Raw genomic sequence first — 23,564 nt, 5'->3', positions numbered from 1 at the left:
TTCATGGATCAAATGACACAGAAGTATTCTGTGAAAGCTGGCTCTCGACGGTGGCCTTTTCAGGTATTTTACAATCTATTGGACCTAGCAACCATCAACTCCTGGGTACTTTACGAAGAGTGCACAGAGAAGAATTTACCAAGGGGTAGGGATGCACCGAATCCAGGATTCGGTTACGGATTCGGCCTGAATACTTACTTTTTCAGCAGGGTTCGGATTCAGCTGAATACTTACAATTCGGTGAACTGAATCCGATTCCTACATCCGTATATCCATTTGAATACATCCCTGAACATAACTGTTGTACAGTATTTAATAACAAGAACACGTTTTATGAACTCTCTCGCAGTTCTGAAGTCCCTAAATTACCGGTGGTGCACGCACTAAACACATGCAGCTGCTGAATGCAAACATACCCCCGCATGCAACAGCACATTCACATCACACTTTTCATGGAGTAAAGTTATGTTGGAAATCTGTAATATATAGTAACGGCAAACTGTTGTAGACTTGTGTGCTTTGTTGCTCTGTCTGTCATGTCAACTTTACAACTGTAAGATGTGCAGACCTTGTTGAACAATATAAGATTTAGTAAACTAAATTTTATGTTCTTGCAATGTGCCAATACAAGTTTGAACCATTTGGGAACTGCTGTGTTTTATTAAAATATTTTTTAAACTACGTCATAGCTTATTTGATATGTGTTACACACACACGGTTTATTTTAATCAACGTGGGTTTTATTTCGCAGGGAGATCATTCAGGTCACTCATCATAAGTTTAAAAAAATGTGTATGCATCATTTTGTAATTTCACAAAATGGGACACCATATATATATATTAATAAATAGGTGTATAATCACTAATATTATGAATATACAACATTGGGAGTGTCTTATATTGTAACAAGAGAATTATAATACTTGGTTTATACATGTTTTAAACTGAAATAGACGCAACTGTTATAAAAATATGGTTTGTTGTAATGACAATGGAGTAACCACTTTTGAGGGGTGGGACTGTTTCAGATAGAGCTATGGGAAATGATAGACTTATCTAGGAAGAGAAAGAGAACTCTGCCATTGACCTGTGACCCGGATCTGAAAGGTGGCCATCTTTTAGAGGGACTAGGGGAGTTTGCACCAGGAGAGAAGTGGTTGGAGTTAGTGAAGAGTGAGAGGGGTGTTTGCAGTCAAGAGTTTGAACAAAAGGAAATTTGTGCTTGGTCAAAAAGTGTCTAGCCTCTAAGTCCAGTTAAACCAAAGTCTGTTGGAAAAGCTGACTGGCCATGTGCTGAGCGCAGTTGTAACCAGAATAAGTGAACCAGAGTGGAATCAAGGTTTCCTTGGAAGACAGTGAGTCAAGCAAATAATTACTTATTAAAGCCTACTGGTGCATGTCAGGTATACACTGCCGAATGTATATAAATATATATATATATATATATATATATATATATATATATATATATATATATATATATATATATATATATAGTGTGTAAATAGTGGTCTGTGTGAACTGAGTTATAAAGGGTATGGTGCACTAGAGTCTTACACAACTACCATTGTAGGTAAGGGTACTGTGGTAGAGGTAATGGTGTCACTGACTGTGAAAAATTTCCACACAGACAGGTTAAAGTCTACCACTGGTTGGTAGTGAAGATTTAAGTTGTTTTCTTTCTGTTACCTTAACCTTCTATCAAAATAAATATTGCCAGCAGCTGATGTATAGCAATTAGTTGTGGACATTGTAATCATTTACACCACCCAACCATCTTGTTACTATATATATATATATACACACACACACACACACACACACACACACACACACACACACACACACACACACACACACACACACAGTGCCTATAGAAAGTATACACCCCCTTCAACTTTTTTCACATTTTGTTGTGTCAGTTTCATGCATTTAAATGAGGGTTTTTTTCCACTTATCTACACATCATACTCCACACTGTTAAGGGGGAAAAAAAGTTATATATTAAATAAAAAACTGAAAGATCATAATTGGATAAGTCTCTTAATACTTTGTCAAGGAAATTAATGGTTAAATTCATTTTAATATAGGCATTTCCCAGATATTTCATTCTGACGGTTGTCTGTGTGACATGCTGTTGTGATTGGGTTAACACCAATTCCAGAACATTCTTAACCAGATCTACTTCAAAGCTTGTTGATTAGGCCAAGGCAAAGGCCAAACATAGTGTTAACTCTTTGAAGCTTGTCTTCCAAAATGCTCTCTGATTGTCTGGCCATTTAAGGTGTCATAAAACTTATCTTGCCAAGCTATAGTGACTATGCAGTTGTAACATTATTGTGTTAAAGGTTAGTTAAAATGCTTTAAGAGTCATTTTTAATTACATAACTTGTAGACACAATTTTAATAGTTATTTTAAGTAAGTTTCCCAATAAAACTGAAGGGTATATTGTGTTTTAAATGAATATTATAAACTAATAACTAGTTTTTGAATATTATCCTTTATTTGTATTATGATGTGTTTTATATGGTTATAATCATAATTTTGTATAGAGAATTAAACTGAAATGTATATGCTTCTCTAATTAATGTAACAAGTTATATTAAATAGGAGGTTTAAATGATAAATGTAAAATCCTTTGATAACAAAATAGGTGGATACATTCCATTTCTTACACACCCTTTTTGTGTGACCTGCAACTGTCTATCAAATACTGTGAACCAATGGAAGGACTGACAAGGACTTGTTTACAATACAAGGGAACACCTATACATCGTGTTACTTAATGTCAAAACAAGGATTTCGCTCTCTGGGTTCGCTCTTTCTCTCTTCAATCTCATCGCTCTCATCAAACTCTGAAGTTCTTCTACCAAGATGCAATGATGTAATCTTCAAAGCTGTCTCGGTGAAGATGGGCTCCCTCCAGAAAGATGAAAGCTTTTGCCTACAGTCTTGTTGGAGGTGCTACGCTGTGCTGCTACATAACTAACTTCCACAGAGAGGACGACCGTGTTAAGAAGATTTTGTTTTAAACATTGCACCAACAGAATAAGTATCAAACTTATATTGTGTGTTTACAAGTAACTGAACTGTGCGTTTATTCAACTAGATGCTGGAACATTGTACATGCGTACTTAGCCACTTGGAAGCTAGCACATGTGTACGTAATGCGTGACTGAACCGAACAATGCGTGATGAACTACGAAGACTGCTTCACTAATGCAGAACTCTATGACCAGAGAGCACATCAAGGATTCATTATGAACATTTAACAATGCATTTGGATTTGGATCGTTAGGTTTCTTTTTGTCTTGTAACTAATACACATGTATGATTTGATTTGAAATAATTAAACATACATAATATTAATTGTTAATCTCCATCATAAATCTAGGGATAATTATGCCAGAATCGCTAGTTCTTATTGAGGTATTGTGTTTATTATGGTTAATAATTATATTATGAGCTATAATGGGTATTTTCTTTAATGGCAATTGGCGAGGACACAGTTGTGACATAAACCCTAGATATGCAACGTAAATATGCACGGAATGGTGGAAGCACCTTTGCAGCAATTACAGCTGTGAGTATCTTGGAATAGGTCTCTACCAAATTTTCACACCTAGATTTGGCAATATATGACCATTCTTCTTTACAAAACTGTTCAAGCTCTGTCAAGTTCCTGGGGAGCATTGATGGACAGCAATCTTCAAGTCATGCCACAAAGTTTCGATTGGAATTAGGTCGGGGCTCTGACTGGGTCACTCAAGGACATTAATCTTTTTGTTCCTTAGCCACTCCACTGCAGCTTTGGCTGTGTGCTTTGGGTTGTTGTCGTGCTGAAAGATGAACTTCCGTCCCAGTTTCAGCTTTCTTGCAGAGGGCAGCAGGTTTTCCTCGAGGACTTCTCTCTACTTTGCTCCATTCATTTTCCCTTCTATCCTGACAATTGCCCCAGTCCCTACCGATGAGAAACATCCCCATAACATGATGCTGCCACCACCATGTTTCACAGTGTGGATGGTGTTCTTTGAGTTATGCGCTGTGTTTGGTTTGTGCCAAACATTTTGCATTTAGGCCAAAAAGTTCCATTTTAGTTTCGTCAGACCACAAAACTTTTTGCCACAAAGCCTGTAGCTGTTATAAAGTTGCCATTGGCCTCTTGGTAGCCTCTCTTGCTCGGTCTTCCAGTTTGGAGGGACGGCCTGATCTAGGCATGGTCTTGGTGGTGCCATACACCTTCCACTTCTTAATAATCGTCTTGATTGTGTTCCAAGGGATATAAAAGGCCTTTGACATTTTTTATACCCATCCCCTGATCTGGGCCTTTCAACAACTTTGTCCTGGAGTTCTTTAGAAAGCGCCTTGGTGCTCACGGTTGAGTCTTTGCTTTGAAATGCACTACCCAACAGAGGGAACCTACAGGAACTGATGAATTTATCCTGAAATCATGTGAATCATGGTGTGTGATTTTGAAGGCGATTGGTTACACCTGAGCTAATTTAGGATTGCTATTACAAGGGGGGTGGACACTTATCCAACTAAGTTATTTCAGTTTTTATTTTTAACTAATTTTCTACAAATTTCTAGAATATTTTTTTTCACTTGGAAGTTTTGGGGTAGGAGGTGTAGACTATTTTAATGCATTTTAATTCCAGGTTGTAAGGCAACAAAAGGTGAGAATTTTGAAAAGGGATGTAGACTTTCTATAGGCACGGTATATATATAAATATTCTTCAGTTTGTCAGATGTTTATGTAACATGCTCAATAATAATAAAAAAAAATTGAAAAATGAATTACGTCCGACTGTTTCTCCTTTTGTTATACTATTTACATTGTTTTGAATACAGCCGTCAGACTGCTGCGGGGCTTCTAGGTATGAGTTTATCTCTGTTCCTTCTAGTGTTAACCCTGTTACTGTCAGGACATAAGGAGTAGCTGCTGCTTTGCACTTTTCTGCTCCTGGTCTAGATTCATTGCTAAAAACGTGTCAACACAAATAACCGGGATGGGGTTAGACGAGCCCTTATGTATTTGGAGAAGGAATTTCCTACTGGTTTTGGAAAATGTACAAAATTGAAATATTAAGTACCAAATGTAGAATAAAAATGGCTTTGATTCAATTCAGTTATGAACCTACCTTACATGGCCAAATTGTTGACGCATTATGATTTTTTATGGTCATTGAATAGGTGCCCAACAAGCAATAAGTTGGTCTGATGGGCACACTGTCAGCCAGATTTATACAAGTTTTTTCTAACGCAAAATTGTATAATAATGTTTGCTGTTTTAACAAACCTTTTCATTTGCAGACATTGGCAAAATATTATTATTGTTATTGTTATTTTCAATTTATAAATGCCAATATTTCGTAATCTATTACTTAGAACATGTGTCTACCAAATTGAAGAACAGCAGATCTTACTAATGGTGCTACTTTGTGTTTCTGGTTTAAATCTTGCACTCACTCACTCATGTATCAGGAGGGACTGTGCTTGGTTTGATTTCGGATGTCCTACAGAAGAGGGCCCCCGTTCTGGCTGTCAGCTTGATTCTGGCTATGGGATCTCTGATAGGATACAGCCGTGAGTATCCTAGATTTTCGGAAATTATTATTATAGGTCTTCAGGTTTGGTATGTTTTTATTTATTTTTTTAATAAATTGCTCAAACTGTGTTATAGCTGCCCAAATTTTTTTTTAGTCTGCATTGATGTGATCAGCTGTTCAAAAGGTCTGGTGTGTTTTCATTTGTACGTGAAACACAATGTGCTATACACAGAATGAGGGTATGAAATGGGTTACCTACTGTAGCCACATTAGGATACTTTAGAAACCAACTAGACCAAGCTCTGGGACCAAGAACAAGACTAGCATTGCTGAGTCACATGGGCTCCTTTCAGTCCTAACTTTTCTTATGTTCTTTCTTATGTTCTTATGCAGATTCCCCTAACAATCAGCCAGTGAATGCAGTCCTCATGGCTATTACAGGTACATTTAACATTAAACTTGCTTCCAAATATTTCAGTCACAAACTTCTCCCTGCTGGTGTTTATGAATTGAACATTAAAGGTTTGAAGTGACTCCAGCTATGGTAGGGAAAGCCACAATGGTTTGTAACATTACAATTGTAAAACTGTGTATCGTCATTAAGAGTTCAAGTTTTTTTTGTTTGTTTGTTTTGTTTTTTTTTCACATACATTTAAACCAATATAACTCAAAAAATGAACTAGTTACAGGGGATCAGCCCTATAAAGTTAGTAAAAAAAAAAAAAATTATAAAGACAGGATTGGTTTAATTAATAGGTTGGTTGTGTGTTCTCAAATATGAAAACGCCTGGTGATTGCAAAGAAACTTATGACACAGGCTAGGTGTTCAGCACAAGAAAAATAAAAAGAAAGATCTATTGCACTATTTTATACCGCTCGTGGTATTATAAGTAGGATAGCTCAGTCAAGGGTATGGGGTACTGCTATGTACAGGGTATTCAGAATTCATGCAACATTGTCAGAACATTGCGAAAACTGGAGGGTACGCAGAGGGTGACATGCAAAGGATAATGTCTGACAGACACTGTGGCTCACCATTTGGCCAAGGTTGTTGAATATTGTCAACATTTAAGTAGAATTGAAAACAGTGCAAAACTTCAATGATGCACGAATTATGAATTGCCTTGTATTTCTCTCATTCGCTCTATTATAGTGTTCGTCACGTATTTAATAAATACCATACCTAATAACCTAGACTAAACTATCCTGTACATATCCTACTGTCCTTCCTTTTTTCTTGTACTTAGTCTGTTTGTATTGAGAGGGTGGAGTATTTTCTTAAACAAAAGCTGCAGGTTTTTGTTGAAGTTCTCTTTTCACCCAGCCTGATTTGTGTTGCAGGGTTTTTCATCGGAGGGCCATCCAACATGATCAGCTCTGCGATCTCTGCAGATCTGGGGCGGCAGGAAGAGTTGCAGGGCAGCCAGGAGGCTCTGGCCACAGTGACTGGGATTGTGGATGGGACAGGCAGTGTTGGGGCTGCTGCAGGACAGGTACTGGGTGGGGTGTGTGTGTGTGTGTGTGTGTGTGTGTGTGGAGGGGGATTCTCTATTTTTGATGTTTTGTTTTTGCAGTATAACAAAGCAGTATAGTAATTGGCTTGCTTCAAAATACATTTTCCTTTTCACTGTCCTCTTCCACATTTTTATTATGTTCTGTGTAGTTATTGCAATTACTTAAATTTGGTGTATTGCCAGAATTCCAACAGGATACTTCCAAATTATATATACCGTATTACTTCAATTTGGCGCCGCTCTCGAATTAAAGATGCCCTCGTATTGACGCCCCCCAGTCATATATCAGCTTTATAATAGAGGCCGCCCAAGAATAAACGCAGCTATCAATAAAGAAACATTAAGGTATTTTTTTCTCGCCCACTAAAAAAAACACACACTGTAAACAAATAAATGCGCAACGCTGTGTACATGTTACTCCCCCGAAGAGACGCGAGCCTCAGTCTAGCACGAACATTGCAAACTAATGTACACACGCACATAATAAGCACATTTTATTTGATGGTAGTTCTGAAAGAAAATGCAAGATAAATTACGTACAGAACATCAGCCCTTCTGAAGTTCTTATAGGTGGTTTTGTTTTGTGTTTAGTAATTCCCACACTCAATCGTGTACAAATATAAATAATGTGTTTACTATCTATGAGAAGATGTAGTTTCGGTTTCTCTTGCAGAGAAATTACAAACAAGCAAGTTAGTAAGAAAAAAAAATAACGAGTAGGATATATTGTGTTTTTACAGAAATCAAGCTGATATTCGGAGGTAATTTTTGGTGCAGAAAAACATTATGCCACACTCTTGGACTGAACTGCCACACCAGCATTGTCCCGCCCCTTAACAACCAATACACACTCCTGATTTGCTGGTACAGTACTCCCCTGACCTTCCAGCTCCCACCTAATAGGCTCTCAGTAAATGTCACCGATAAATGTACTGCAGTCAAAGTAGGTTAGCCACACACACTGCTACATACAGGTAGGCTACCGTATTAGAGAAGTTAAGCAACCGTGATACTTCTAAAATGTCACAAATCATGAAAATCGTAGTATTGTTAGTAAAGGTCATCCTCGTGTAACGGCCGTCCTCTTTTAAGCGCTGTAGTCATTTTGATCAATTTAAAATAAGCTCTGATTTTAGTCTTGTGATTTAAGATTCATCTTAATCTCAGTTTTAATTTCATATTAAATTGATACAATTACTACATCCATCTAATTTAAATATGTTTTATTACTGATGTTGTTATTAACTGTAAATAACATTGTTTTTAAATGTGTGTATTTATTTCAATTATTTTTTTTATTATAAATTTTCTGCTTCCCGAGAGAAGCTTTCAATGGCTGATACGTATAGTCCCTCTGCCACAGACACAAACAAACAAGGTAGCTGCTTCCGCATACAGCGCTCAAAGAAAATCGCAGACTTTTGTCAAGCTTTTTGAGATGTTATAATAATAAAATAATAACTTGGATAGCATTATTGAGGAGTTTGGTGATTTTAAATTGAGTGATCAGGAGATGATTTATCAGTATGCACTACTATGAAGATATATGTGATAAATACAGTGAACAAGGAGAGGGACAGCGCTGGAGATGCCGTTCTGAGTGTCATTTTGATATGCAGTGCCTTTTAAACCTGTTTTACTGTAAATAAAATTACTTTTAAACAGTGCGTGTAAAATAAACAGCTTGTGTGAAAATAAATTAGACCTGACGCGCCTGACAGGCGCTGAATAAGTGGACTGCAAGTGGTTAAATACAGGACGCAATAGAGAGAGGAAAGAAGAAAAAAATAATAATAATAAATAAAGGGAAAGAGTTGGGTCTCAGACTATTGCGAGAAAGTGCAGTCAAAAATAATTGGAGTTAGGGAGTGGGGGCTGTAAGTTGTCAGGTGTCAAAATATGAGAAAGGGCTGCCATACAGTATATAATTTAATACAAGACTAAATCAGATTTTTTCAAGAATGAGGAATTGCATGATGTCTCTAATCCAATGAACATGAGCGGGTGGGGCAGCTTGCCTCCAATTCATCAAAATACGGCGGCAGGCCAAAAGAGATGCGAAAGCCAAGGTGCTGGATTGGGGTTTGGACAAAGGGAGTTCCTCAGGTGCAACATCAAATTTCACTATCAGTGGTGTGGGGTCAATGGCCAATAAAAAATTTAGGAGATGGTCTCAGAGGCAAAGTTCCAAAATGCAGCTAGCCTGGGACAGGTCTAAAACATATGGATCAATGAGCTGGAGCCTGCTTACAGCTATCACATGTAGGATCAACATTAGGATAAATGTTTGCCAGTTTAGTTTTGGACATGTGGATGTGATGCAGGATTTTGAATTGAATCGGAATGTGACGTGCACAAATAGAAGAGGAGTGTACTCTTAAAATAATAAGAGTCCCAAATGTCATCTGTAAAATGATAGCCAAGGTCCTGCTCCCAGGCAGCCCTTATAGCAGTTATTAAAGGACAATGTAAGGAAAAAATAGAATTGTACATTTTAGAAATCATACTCCTACACTGAGGATTAAGTTTAAGTAGAGAATCAATGGGGGGCTTCAACAGGTACATTTGGGAAATGTCACCTTACTACGCACAAGGTGTCGAATCTGCAAGTATCGGAACAAGTGTGTATTTGGAATATTACATTTTTGAGAAAGTTGCTCAAAAGAAGCAAAATTATTATCATATACAGATCTTTCACAAATTTCAGACCCATGCCATGCCTGGAAGGAAACATCATTCAAGACGGTGCAAAATTATAATTAATAGCAATGGGAGAGAACATTGATTGAGATTGAAAACCAAAATTATGTCTAAACTGGGTCCAAATCTTAAAGGAATGTTTTACTATAGGGTTAGAACTAAACTGTGTGAAAGAAAGAGGCAGTGAGGAACATATCAATGCTGTTAAAGATGTAGGCTGACAGGAGGCAGCTTCAATCAGTAGCCAGGCAGGCCCTGTATGCTGTAGATGATGGTGGAGCCAGTATGCGATGAAACAAATACTAGCTGACCAATAATACAATTGAAAGTTGGGCAAGGCCAATCCTTGCAACTGTTTAGGCCTGTGAAGGAAGGACCTGCGAATACGCATTATATAATTTGAAATTATATATATCTATATATATATATATATATATATATAAGATATATTACTTAGAATAACCTTATTGATCATATATATAGCATGAATATTATATATTATACAGCTCTATATATATTGAGAGGAACGGTAGTTCCTTGTACAAGTTAGAATAACTTGTTTGAAACTACCGAGAGTCTCTATACAGCTCCAAGAGTTTTGGTGTTTTCACCATTTTGCAGCGGCAAAATTCCCAGGAGGATAGTAGCGTATTTAATCTTGTAAAGTGTGATTTTATGATTAAATTAATCATTTTAAAAAATGCAGGGAAGTCCGTTTTCTAACAGGGTGTAGAAATGGTGAATAAGCATTCACAAATAATGCTTAGAAAACAGTCACTTTATTGGAACTGTGAAACATCCCATCAGCTCCCTTGCAATGTCAAGCCCACTAAATGGTGTTTTACGTTTGTCTTCTCCCTCTGCGCGGGATGTGAAGCTTATCATTTAAATTTACTGAAATGTGTTGCATCTTTAGAAGTAACTGTATAGTCATTTTACAAAAATGTGGAGATTTATACTTGGTTACAACCCTGTCTGAATATGCTGTAATTAATAATGAAACTGATAAACAATATTTAGTGGTGTCACATATATATGTTTATTGGTACAGCATAGAATAGACAATTATATTGAACAGAGTCACATCACACTGGGCTACAGGGAGATTGATAGAACTGAGCACCAGACAATGCATTCACTTCAGTTTTGTAGATCCCAAAACACATCCTTTTTAATTGTCATTTATGTCCCCTCATCACGTGGCAAGTTTCCAAGCCTCACAAACATTCCTTTACTTCACCAACACCAGACAGGCAAGTAAGGCACCTCACATTCATTTGCATCTGTTATCTCTGAGATTCACCCATCCTCTCATGTAACCAAGCAGCGCAGAACAGAGGACCCTTCACAAATGCCCATCAATGATCATATTTGCTCTCCCTTTAATCAATCTCCAATTTGAGACAGACCGTGCATTCCAAAATACCCCATCGAAACTCTGTGCTCAGTATCTCTCCATTGAAAGTACCATACATTCCAAATATTCTAACCCTATGAATATGGACTATCACATTTCTTTAGTGTCATTAGCAAAGGCGGCCGTTTGTACTAACAAGGTTAAACAATAGGTTACGCTTTACTAAACATTTTAAAACTAATAAACAAACAATTACCATAATGAACACTATCGTAGTGTGTTGCTTAAAACATAGTAACACAATATTCATAATAAAGTTGAGTTCTTATTTATAAACAGTAACACGTTTAAAGCTTGGGACTCCCTGTCTGTAGATTGGTGGTGTTTACTTTGTCGTCAGCATATTTTAATTGATTGAAAGCTGAAATTACTTTTTTTTTTTAAAAATCACACTTTTCTTATACCAATACAGTATTGGTAAGTGATAATCAGTTAGTTTGAAAACCAGCCTTTAATCACTGATAATAGGTGCACAGGCAGTGATTCCGTGAGTGCTGCAGGGCTCAAGCACCAATGGGGGAAAGTAAGGTCCTGCACAGTGCAAATAAATTTCCTGCTATGTCAAATTATAGTGTGGATGTTTCACAAGTAGAGCTCTTATTGCAGTGTTTAAACATAAAACCCATTTATACAAAGTCTCCCAGCTTTCTAGAACAGATCTGTTTTTCCCTTGTTTTTCTTTTGTATTTGTTTTGCTCTCATTAGCATCTATAGTAGATACAGCGTCCGTCAGTTCTGGCAGATTCTACTGTACTTGCTGAAGTGTTTTTCTCCCACTGCTAATTAAAAAAAAAAAAAAAAAAAAAGCCACCTAGCTAACAATTTCATCCCGAGGGCTACAAAGAAAAGTCTTCGAATTGGGACTTTAGTGAAGACTGCATGTGTATGTGAGTACATTAATTATTGTAGATAGTAATTCATAGCCAGCCAACGGAGCTTCATGGTCAGCAAGGTGACACAGCTGGGAGAATTTTTTTCCTCTGTCTTCCTGTCTGATGCTGTCAGTGTCAGTTTCTCAGCACACAGTACAGTAGTTGCTCAGTAACCAAGAACAAACAGCTGATTGGTCGATCTCTATGAGCGTTTATGAGGTTGCTTGTTTTGTTTAAAAAAAAAAAAAAAAAAAAAAAAAAAAAAAATGAAAATCTAACTGTGGTGTTTTTTTTTTGTTTGTTTTTTTAGCAAAATAAAATCTAAGCCTATTTTCATGGACCTCCAACTGTTGATTCCAACTTAGGCACTTCACATAAGGACTAGCAAGTTTTAAAATGCACAGTATTGTTAGTTTCTAACCCTGATATTATTGTATTTAGATTTGTTTTAATAATTTATTTGATGAACCCTCTAGTGTGCCTCTGTAATCCTGAAAATCACTGACTTTTCAAGAGTTTGTTCATATAGGTATCAATATGACAGTTGATATACCATGTAAAAGCAGAAAACTTATGTCTTAGTTTTTTTTTCCATTTGAACACCTCATGTGGAATAAATTTATTTAGTCAGACAAGCACAATAAAAAATGATCATTTACCAAAAATAGAAAAATTGATGTCTGGTTTTGCATGTAAACTGTTATTTACAGTACTGTGCAAGAGTTTTAGGCAGGTGTATAAAAATGCTGTAAAGTAAGAATGCTTTCAAAAATAGACATTTTAATAGATTATATTTATACATTAACTAAATGCAAAGTGAGTGAACAGAAGAAAAATCTACATCAAATCCATATTTGGTGTGACCACCCTTTGCCTTCAAAACAGCATCAGTTCTTCTAGGTACGCTTGCACACAGTTTTTGAAGGAACTCGGCAGGTAGGTTGGCCCAAACATCTTTGAGAACTGACCACAGTTCTTCTGTGGATTCAGGCAGCCTCAGTTGCTTCTCTCTCTTCATGTAATCCCAGACAGACTCAATGATGTTGAGATCAGGGCTCTGGGGGCCATACCTTCACTTCCAGGACTCCTTGTTCTTCTTTACACTGATGATAGTTCTTAACGACTTTTGCTGTATGTTTGGGGTCGTAGTCATGCTGCAGAATAAATTTGGGGCCAATCAGATGCCTCCCTGATGCTATTGCATGATGGATGAGTATCTTCCTGTACTTCTAAGCATTGAGGAGACCATTAATTCTGACCAAATCCCCAACTCCATTTGCAGAAATGCAGCCCCAAACTTGCAAGGAACCTCCACCATGCTTCACTGTTGCCTGCAGACACTCATTCGTGTACCGTTGTCCAGCCCTTTGGCAAACAAACTGCCTTCTGCTACAGCCAAATATTTCAAATTTGCACCTGCTGCCATTTTTCTGCACCAGTTCCTGTGTTTTTGTGCATAGTTGAGTCGCTTGGCCTTGTTTCCAAATCAGAGGTATGGCTTTTTAGCCACAAGTCTTCCATGAAGGCCACTTCTGACCAGACTTCTCCGGACAGTAGATGGCTGTACCAGGGTCCCACTGTTTTCTGCCAATTCTGAGCTAATGGCATTGCTGGACATCTTCCGATTGCGAAGGGAAGTAAGCATGATGTGTCTTTCATCTGCTGCAGTAAGTTTCCTTGGCCGACCACTTCGCCTACGGTCCTCAGCGTTGCCTATTTCTTTGTGCTTCTTCAAAAGAGCTTGGACAGCACATCTGGAAACCCCTGTCTGCCTTGAAATTTCTGCCTGGGAGAGACCTTGCTGATGCAGTATAACTACCTTGTGTCTTGTTGCTGTGCTCAGTCTTGCCATGGTGTATGACTTTTGACAGTAAACTGTTTTCAGCAACCTCACCTTGTTAGCTGAATTTGGCTGTTCCTCACCCAGTTTTATTCCTCCTACACAGCTGTTTCTGTTTCAGTTAATGATTGTGTTTCAACCTACATATTGAATTGATGATCATTAGCACCTGTTTGGTATGATTGTTTAATCATACACCTGACTATATGCCTAGGTTTTTTTCATAATTGACAATGTTTACGTCGTATGTTTCTGTAAATATTTGAAAATTAAAACACATGTTACAATATACAAAACATAAAGAGTGTCAAAGCAATGTTCAAGAAAATTAAAAATTGTCTCTCAATCTTGGATTCCTCAAAATAGCCACCCTTTGCCTTACTAACAGCCTCACAAACACAAGGCATCGGTTAACGAGTTTCAGCAGGAAATCACCCGACATTCTGCAGCAATTCCCAGAGATATAGGGCACTTGTAGGTAGCTTTGCTTTGACTCTTCTGTCCATTTCGTCCCATACAGGTTCTATGGGATTGAGGTCTGGAGACTGGGCAGGCCAGGTCATTAGATTGAGTTGTCCTTCACTTTCCTTCTTCGCCAGATACTTCTTGCACAACTTTGATGTGTGTTTCGGGTCATTATCTTGCTGAAGAATGAAGGACTGCCCAACCAGCCGTAACCTGATAGAATGGCATGCCTCTGAAGCATGCTATGATAGCCATGCTGGTTGAGCTTGCCATGGACTTGGTAAAGATCACCAACTCTGTCCCCATCAAAGCAACCCCAGATCGTGACACTGCCTCCTCCATGCTTGACAGTGGGAACCACACATGCAGAACTCATGCGCTCACCCTCTCTGCTTATATACAGTACCAGTCAAAAGTTTGGGTACACCTGATTGAAACCAGGTTTTCATGATTATCTATGCTTTTAACTGTATAAACTTGTCTATAAACACTTTAGTATTTCATTATATGATACGTGTACTTAATATAAGCTGATAATCATTAGTGAATTGCATTCAAATTTTTTTTTTTTTTAAATGAAAATGTAAATCTTGTCAATTTCAATGAAATGGTCACCCAAAGCAAGGGGATTTCAGTCTGAAGCCCAAGGCAGTTAAAAGTCTGAAATGTGTATAACATGGTATTAGAACACTGGCCTAATTATAAAAGTGTCTTTGTTAGATGTTTTCTGAGTTAACTAGCATATTACCTAATTAACCTTTTGTCACCAATTATTGTTAACAGGTGAGGGTCCATGATTACTATAAATATAGGTAGCATAGGTACAAGTGTGTAATTCCTGAATGTAAGGGAGCAGAAAATGGCAAAATACGCTCAGTTAAGCAAAGAAAAAAGTGTAATTACTTTAAGAAATGAAGGTCAATCTAAGACAAATCGCAAGAACTTTGCAAGCGTCTGTAACTGCTGTGGCCAAGACCATCAAACGATTTGAAGAAACTGGCACTCATGAGGTCAGGCAGGCCAAGGGTAACCTTGCTTAGTATTCCATGAATTCCATGAGTGTACAAGTCTGGGAAACACAGTAGGTCTAGTCCCCTCCCCAGTCTTCCAGAGCGTCATCCTATATGTGAAGCATTTGGTAAAGATCAGTAGCTGTACCTTTCTTTCTTTCACTGTGTGTGGGATATATTGTGTAATTGTGGTAAATGAAGCCTCTTCATCCGGTTGAACTTTATGTAGCAAAGGTTCTTTGGGGTGAGGTTGTTCTTTGGTTGTTTCCTCCACAGTGATTTCATCGTCGTCATCTTCATTGTCAGAATGACATTGAAATGTGTTCAAGTTGTGAATAGAGTGCAAGCTGACAGAGTTTTTTGGCAAGATGATGTCTTTTTGGAAAGGATTGATTTCCTTTAACTTCCTTAAAGCATTATACACTTTGACATCCACAATGTCTTCCCAAACAGTTTTGGACTTTGTTGGTGCACGGCATACCAGGATGTGGAGTTCCAAGTCATCTGGCAAGGCTTGTTTTGGCGGGGGCGTTTGCTCAGTGTTTCCTGAAGATCTATGTAAATTGCTTTGTTGATTGCCAGATCTAAATTATGTCAAGCATGGAATCCAAGAGTTAAACGCAAAAGCCTTACGATTTTTTGTGGCATTGTAAGAAGTTATTGCTGACATTTTAGTGATATCCAAGTTCCAGTCATCTAAAATGTCATTGAGCTTCTTTCAGGCCCTCAGCTGTATGATCTGTGTTCATTTCAGCACAACCTATGCACCAGGTTTGTATTACCCAGCTCTCTGAAATGAACTGGACAGTTACTGACATGTAGGCATCTGTGGTTCTGCTTCTCCAGAGGTCAGTAGTGCATAAGTAAAAAGGTATTCTGCAAAGTATATTCTGGTATAGATTAAGCAAACTTGTTAATTCTCATTTGCAGAGGTATTCAAGGAAATGCAAACATGGATAGGAGGAGTGGCATGTAACACTGTTGCCTCAGCAGTGGAGTAACAAATCAGTATTAGTCATTCAAAATTATTGATCTGGTATAGACAACTTGATTTGCAGAACTGGGCAGACACTGTGGCAAAAAGACATTTAATAGAGAAAATTACATTAAGGTACTGCACGCAGGGAATAAAAATGTACATTATAAATATCATATGGGAGATATTGAAATTGGAGAAGGAACCTATGAAAAAGACCTAGGAGTTTTTTGTTGACTCAGAAATGTCTTCATCTAGGCAATGTGGGGAAGCTATAAAAAAGGCTAACAAGATGCTCGGATACATTGTGAACAGTGTTGAATTTAAATCAAGAGAAGTGATGTTAAAACTGTACAATGTATTAGTAATACCTCATCTTGAATATTGTGTGCCAAGAGTCACCTCGCTCTAAAAAATATATTGCTGCTCTAGAAAGAGTGAAAGAAGAGCGACCAGAATTATTCCAGGCTTAAAAGGCCTGTCATATGCAGACAGGCTAAAAGAATTGAATCTGTTCAGTCTTGAACAAAGACGTCTACGTTGCGACCTAATTCAAGCATTCAAAAATTCTAAAAGGTCTGACAGTGTCTACCCAAGGGTTCTTTCAGGCCCTCAGCTGTATGATCTGTGTTCATTTCAGCACAACCTATGCACCAGGTTTGTATTACCCAGCTCTCTGAAATGAACTGGACAGTTACTGACATGTAGGCATCTGTGGTTCTGCTTCTCCAGAGGTCAGTAGTGCATAAGTAAAAAGGTATTCCCATTAACTGTGCGCTTTTGTTTAATCATAGTCTTGGAATCTCTGTATTCATGAAGGACTTGTGATTAGGAAGCTCATACTTGCAGTTGCGTTTGGTAGCAGGTTTCTGATTCCATTCTTTTCAATAGTGTGCACAGGCACCTGATCCATGCAGATAAACTCAGCCTCTGCTCTGCTGAAGCTGGAAACTGTTGTCTGTCGAATGCAGCTGTAAGATGCAGTTTTAGGTGTTCTAGTTGCAGACTTCTAATTCAAAAAGTTCATAAACTAAGCTAAATTTTCTGTGATGTTTCATACATGTAGGACAGTGGTCCTCAAAGGAATTTTGGCACAGGCATAAATTGATCGTGTGTGTGTGTGTGTGTGTGTGTGTGTGTGTGTGTGTGTGTGTGTGTGTGTGTGTGTGTGTGTGTGTGTGTGTGTGTGTGTGTGTGTGTGTGTGTGTGTGTGTGTGTGTGTGTGTGTGTGTGTGTGTGTGTGTGTGTGTGTGTGTGTGTGTGTGTGTGTGTGTGTGTGTGTGTGTGTGTGTGTGTGTGTGTGTGTGTGTGTGTGGTGTGTGTATACCCCCAGTGGGGTTATTCTGGGAGACTCTATTCCGGCCAAGTCCATCATTAACACGAACGACGCGAATAAGAAATTTAATACCATATTATGAAAGTTGGCGCGGCGGGAACATAAGCAGGTCCATAACTGGCGGTGCCACAGTATACAGTATGAAAATCTTTATCTAATAGACGCCGCTCTCAATAAAGAAACGTAAACGTATTGTTTTACTACTGCTGCTCAAAAAATAAAGAAACGCGCAACTCTGGCTCTGAACATCTGACACCCCCGGAGAGACTGTAGCCTCAATCCACCATGTAATACTAACTAATGTACACACACCTTAGTAAGCACATTTTATTTAATGGTACAGTTCCGACAGACAACCCAAGATGAACTACATACAGCACATCAGTCTTTCAAGTCAGCCCACATAGCAGGGGATAAAATAAGGGCTGTCTGTTTACCTCGCCCTCAGCTTGGATGGTGAAAACTTAAACTCAGAGGAACTTATTTGGAGCCGGTCACTCTAGCGCTATCCGAAAGCTAGCCGAAGTTATCTTGTAGGGAGTTCAGTTGTTTGTTTTGTTTTTTTTATTCAATTGGAATTTTACTCAGTCCTGTACAATCAAAAAAAAAAAAATAGCTTACTATCTATGAGAAGACTTACAGTGAAATTACAAAAAAAACAGGTAAATTACAGTGAGAAAAAATAACCGGGTAGGGTATATTTTAGTTTTAACAGAAATCAAACCGATATTCAGAAGTAATATTTTTCGTTAAGAAAAACCAACTGTTTCGCATTCAACTACCGTTATATTGCTGCTCTAGAAAGAGTGCAAAGAAGAGCGACCAGAATTATTCCGGGCTTAAAAGGCATGTCATATGCAGACAGGCTAAAAGAATTGAATCTGTTTCAGTCTTGAACAAAGAAGACTACGTGGCGACCTAATTCAAGCATTCAAAATTCTAAAAGGTATTGACAGTGTCGACCCAAGGGACTTTTTCAGCCTGAAAAAAGAAACAAGGACCAGGGGTCACAAATGGAGTTTAGAAAAAGGGGCATTCAGAACAGAAAATAGGAGGCACTTTTTTACACAGAGAATTGTGAGGGTCTGGAATCAACTCCCCAGTAATGTTGTTGAAGCTGACACCCTGGGATCCTTCAAGAAGCTGCTTGATGAGATTTTGGGATCAATAAGCTACTAACAACCAAACGAGCAAGATGGGCCGAATGGCCTCCTCTCGTTTGTAAACTTTCTTATGTTCTTATGTTCTCTCTCCTCTTCTTGTCCCGCCCCATAGCAACCAATAATACACACTCCAGATTGGCTGATACAATACTCACTGACCTCCCAATTCCCTCCTAATAGGTTCACGTTAACTGTCAGTAAATGTACTGTATACAAGCCCCAAAACACACAAGAGTACAGTGCTGCAGATCGAAGCTTCTCACGGCGCCGCTTCTAAAATGCCTTAAATCATGTAATAAAACATGGCAGCATTTGTAAAGACCACCCTCGTATAATCGCTACCCTTAAGCGCTGCAGTAATTTACATAAATATGTAATTTACATAAAATACGCAATGCAAATATTTTTAAATAGCGTGTTTACACAGATAACCGTGAATAAACTAAAATAAAAAAAGTGTAGATAGCGTCTCGCTTTGTTTCAATTTGACAAATTTGTCAACACTACTTTGGTTTTAAAGATCGCTCATCTCCAGTATAATTATTCTGAGATTCGTAATAAATATACTACTGTGTTTTCCATGTCTGGTGAAATATATTATTTTTCTCAATAAGTCAGCGAAATTCAGTGCTTACTAACATATTAACACCCTGCCTCTGCTCACAATGAATAGACAGCCGTCAGATCTTTCACTTTCCCTTTGGCTACTCAGTCGCCTTCAATTTTCATGCAGAATACCGTGAACGGCCTCTGCTTGCTTATGATTGGACAGCTGCGTAAAACTTGGCAGATATTTGACTATCCTATTGGTTAAACTTAGTCAGTACCTGCACCTGAAACTGACACAGTTTAGGAACATACAAATCTACGTATTACTCAGAATTCAAGTTGTGGGCTAGACTTACTACTGTAAGCTGCTGTATTAGTACAAAGTTTGCACTTACAAAAGTGTCAGAACTACACATGCACTGCAAATCCTAACATGTTGACGTAACTGTAAAAAAATGAGGAATCTCATTGCCTTGAAAAAAAAGTGTTACTTTTTCTAGTCACTTCAGATACTAATTATTTCAACTTACTTCAATTAAGTCACAGTAACTTATTTATATATATATATATATTTGCCGTGTGACGGAAGGGCTGCAGTGTGTCCACTGCGCGTGGTTGCCGTGTGAGGGAAGGGTTGCAATGTGTCCACTGTGCGTGGTTGCCGTGTGAGGGAAGAGCTGCAGTGTGTCCGCTGCGCGTGGTTGCCATGTGAGGAAACGGCTGCAGTGTGTACGCTGCACGTGGTTGCCATGTGAGGGAAGAGCTGCAGTGTGCTGAAGCCAAGCCATGCTGGTTGTTCTGTTGCCCTGTTGTTGTTTGAGCCTGTTCAGTAAAGTCTGGGCATATATGCATTTTGACTCCCAAAATGTTTCTGTTATTCCTCGAACCCACGAACACTACAATATATATGTACTGTGTTATTATACCATTATGTTTCGATAAAAAAAAAAATCACTGGAAATAATCTTTTAGTTTAATAATGGGTTAATTAAGGTTAAATAACGACCGATATATAATAATTTTATAAACCTGCTGTTTAACTTCTGCAGACGCATGTCGATCAAACAAGTGTTAAAATAAAATTGGCATATTGCCTCCTTTTGCCAGAATTTCTTTCAAACATCTTTGGCATTTTGGCTTTCCGTTGTCGATAGCATGGCTGTCTTTGTTGGCCAAAAACCCCAAATAATCCCAAATCAATAGTTTGAACAACACCACAAAATATATATATATATATATATATATATATATATTATATATATTATCTATATATATATATATATATATAATATAATTTTTAATAATGTATTGGGCTATTTTTAGGAAACTTTGAATTGGGGCCATTATTGATGCTTCTCTTTGTCAAACAGTGCAATGAATCGCAGTTGTACCATAGCTCCCCAGAGGGCAGAACCGCAACATTGTGGTATACCATTGGTACTGGTACTGTCGGCCATCACTAGTTTGTATGTGTCACATTTTTCCAATTACATTCATTGGATCTACCTTTTTATATAACACTGATCACTCTCATATTGTAGTCACAGCTGTGCCGGGGAGATGCACTGACTTTATTCTTTCCATTTATTTCAGTACCTGGTCTCCTTGATTGAAAGCAAATTGGATTGGATGAGTGTCTTTTATTTCTTCATTGTCATGGTAAGTAGTATTATTTTGTATTTAAAAAATTTAGCATTTGCCTCCTATAGACCCATATAAAATGGATTGCGATTTTTAACTGCACACTGTCTTTCAATACATTCGACTGTTGGGACATATTTTTGTTTTTTTAGTTTTTACCTTTTGACTCGGTTTGAAGGAAAACAATGATGAAAATGTTTTGTGTTTATTAGACTATACAAAAATGGAAATAAAAGGTATAACAAGTATTAGAAAATGATTGAGTGCGAACAGCCAATCAGCTTCCAGGTGTAGCATCATTCTATTTTGCATAGATGCCCGCTGGAACGTTGATGTGCTTTACTGTGAATTATATTTTGAAATCAATCCGCTCACAAATACCAGCTTTTTCCCATTAACATTCTAATCTACAACTAATCTGATAACATAAAAAAACTACTTAAACATACTTTCTGACGCTGGTCTAGAGACAAGGGAAATCATGTCTGTGACACCATAATGAAGGCTCAATTCGCAAGTATGGGACAGCAAATCAACAGGGAAAACACGATTTGATCCATAATTCTGTCATTGGCTAGATCCAAACAAAACACTCCCTCAAAACCAGTCAGTCAAACTCCCAACCCTGTTTCAGTTCTTTCAGCACCAGCCAATCCACTCCCTGCCTGCTTGAATGATGCCCCGCCTCCAACAACAAGTTTCGAGTCAGACTCAATACTACACGGACTATTCAACAATTTTATGTCCAGATAAATTATAATTAGAAAAAGTAAGACTCCAATAAATATGTTAGCAATAATAATAAAAATAATAATAATAAAGTTTTCTCTATGTATGTCGTTTTTCTGTTCTAATTATGTTAGGGACTATTTTCCTCAGCGGAATGTTAACTGGCGAAATATCAGAAATTCAAGGTCAATAGAGGTTTTAAAGTTTTTTTTAAAGAGAAAATAAAGAAATAAATCATTTTCTAAAAGCGATAGAGCCCTCTCGATGCAGGCTCTACCGTGTGGTAGATGACCTTGACTTTCATTAGAATCCTCGCCTACGGCTCAGGACGCATAACTCCAGTCGCGGTCGTCTACACCACAGTAGAGCCCACATCGACGGGCTGTATCGCTTAAGTTTAAAATATGGACAGGTGGTTTGCTTTAACTCTGAAGACATGATGACATTTAATAACTTGTGTAGGTTTAAACTGTGCATGTGACTATTATGTAATCATCTATTTTATCTTCTTTCTAATCTCAAAGTATTTTTTATATGGTGTTTTGGAAAAAATGAAATGAATACAGTCTGTCAAACCTGAGTAATTATTTTATTTAATTTTTTTTAGACTGGCGGGAGCTTAATATTCATCTCCCCTCTGATTGTGCATGAAGTCCGTGCCATGCTCCAAGAAAGGCGATCACAGGTGCATCGACTATAAAGAAACAACAGACTTTTGAAGCATAGAAATGTGTTGCTGATGGCATTAATAGCTGCAATAGTCATGTTGTGCAGCTTCAGGTCACTCCTCTGAATTACAAGAACACACCCAGGCTTTCAATCAAGAGCACTCAGTTGAGTATCAGCTTGTCAACAGGATGCCACCCTTGAGGAGATCCTTTTGTGAACACATTCTCTGCATTTTTATACATATCTGTAAAGAACAACAAATGGTTTGGGAAATTTGTTATCAAGGACTAGGGGTCTAATGTTGGAAAAAGGAGACGTGTATCACTGTATGCAGGTCACAATTGACATTTTAAATAAGTCTCCTCAACCAGGGAAAGGTCTTAGTAGCCTCAGCATAACTGTCATGAGCTAACAGTCACTAAACCACCACACACAAGTGAAATCAGTCACTAAACCACCACACACAAGTGAAATCAGTCACTAAACCACCACACACAAGTGAAATCAGTCACTAAACCACCACACACAAGTGAAATCAGTCACTAAACCACCACACACAAGTGAAATCAGTTACTAAACCACCACACACAAGTGAAATCAGTCACTAAACCACCACACACAAGTGAAATCAGTTACTAAACCACCACACACAAGTGAAATCAGTTACTAAACCACCATACACAAGTGAAATTCTGTGGCTGTGACTACTGTGTTGATTTTCGTGGTTTTCTTTTGAAGCAGAGATTTGGCAGAGTTTGGCTGAGCTCATGTTTATTATAACAGTAAAGATGATTATAGTGCATGTGTACTTAATGTCCTTCTGTATTTACATCACACGTTATATTTTTACACAGGCAAGGCCATGGTGTTTTTCACAGTGCTGACACCTGACTGAGGTGTAGGCTATATCTGGGGAAGCCATTGACTGAGCTAACGTAGGCTATATCTGGGAAGCATCTGGTATGGTTTTCATTAAACTGCAAGGGAATTTATGGTGTACGGTACATTCAATAGATATTTGACTTTTTTCATGAAACTGACCTCTAATGTGGGATATATATTATTGACGATGGATATGTTACTGACATTCAGGTAGTGTTTTATTGCATTGGGAAGATGACCACTCTAGTTAT

General features: G+C 37.9%; 1 protein-coding gene across 1 annotated transcript in view; it reads left to right on the top strand.

The window, feature by feature from the left end:
* The window catches only part of slc37a3 (solute carrier family 37 member 3), a 116,573-nt gene extending 93,334 nt beyond the window's left edge, over positions 1 to 23,239 (top strand). The window contains exons 11-15 of the mRNA XM_041255494.1: positions 5,486 to 5,587; positions 5,944 to 5,991; positions 6,892 to 7,043; positions 20,986 to 21,051; positions 22,370 to 23,239. Of these exons, the coding sequence (XP_041111428.1) occupies positions 5,486 to 5,587; positions 5,944 to 5,991; positions 6,892 to 7,043; positions 20,986 to 21,051; positions 22,370 to 22,462 (461 nt within the window). The 3' untranslated portion in view covers positions 22,463 to 23,239. The remainder of the gene's footprint in view (positions 1 to 5,485; positions 5,588 to 5,943; positions 5,992 to 6,891; positions 7,044 to 20,985; positions 21,052 to 22,369) is intronic.
* Positions 23,240 to 23,564: the final 325 nt, after the last annotated feature.

The sequence above is a fragment of the Polyodon spathula genome, chromosome 7 (genome assembly GCF_017654505.1).
Source record: "Polyodon spathula isolate WHYD16114869_AA chromosome 7, ASM1765450v1, whole genome shotgun sequence".
NCBI classification, from domain to species: Eukaryota; Metazoa; Chordata; class Actinopteri; order Acipenseriformes; family Polyodontidae; genus Polyodon; species Polyodon spathula.
The sequence above is the reverse complement of the archived record's forward strand: the minus strand, read 5'-3'. Positions and strand labels throughout refer to the sequence as shown.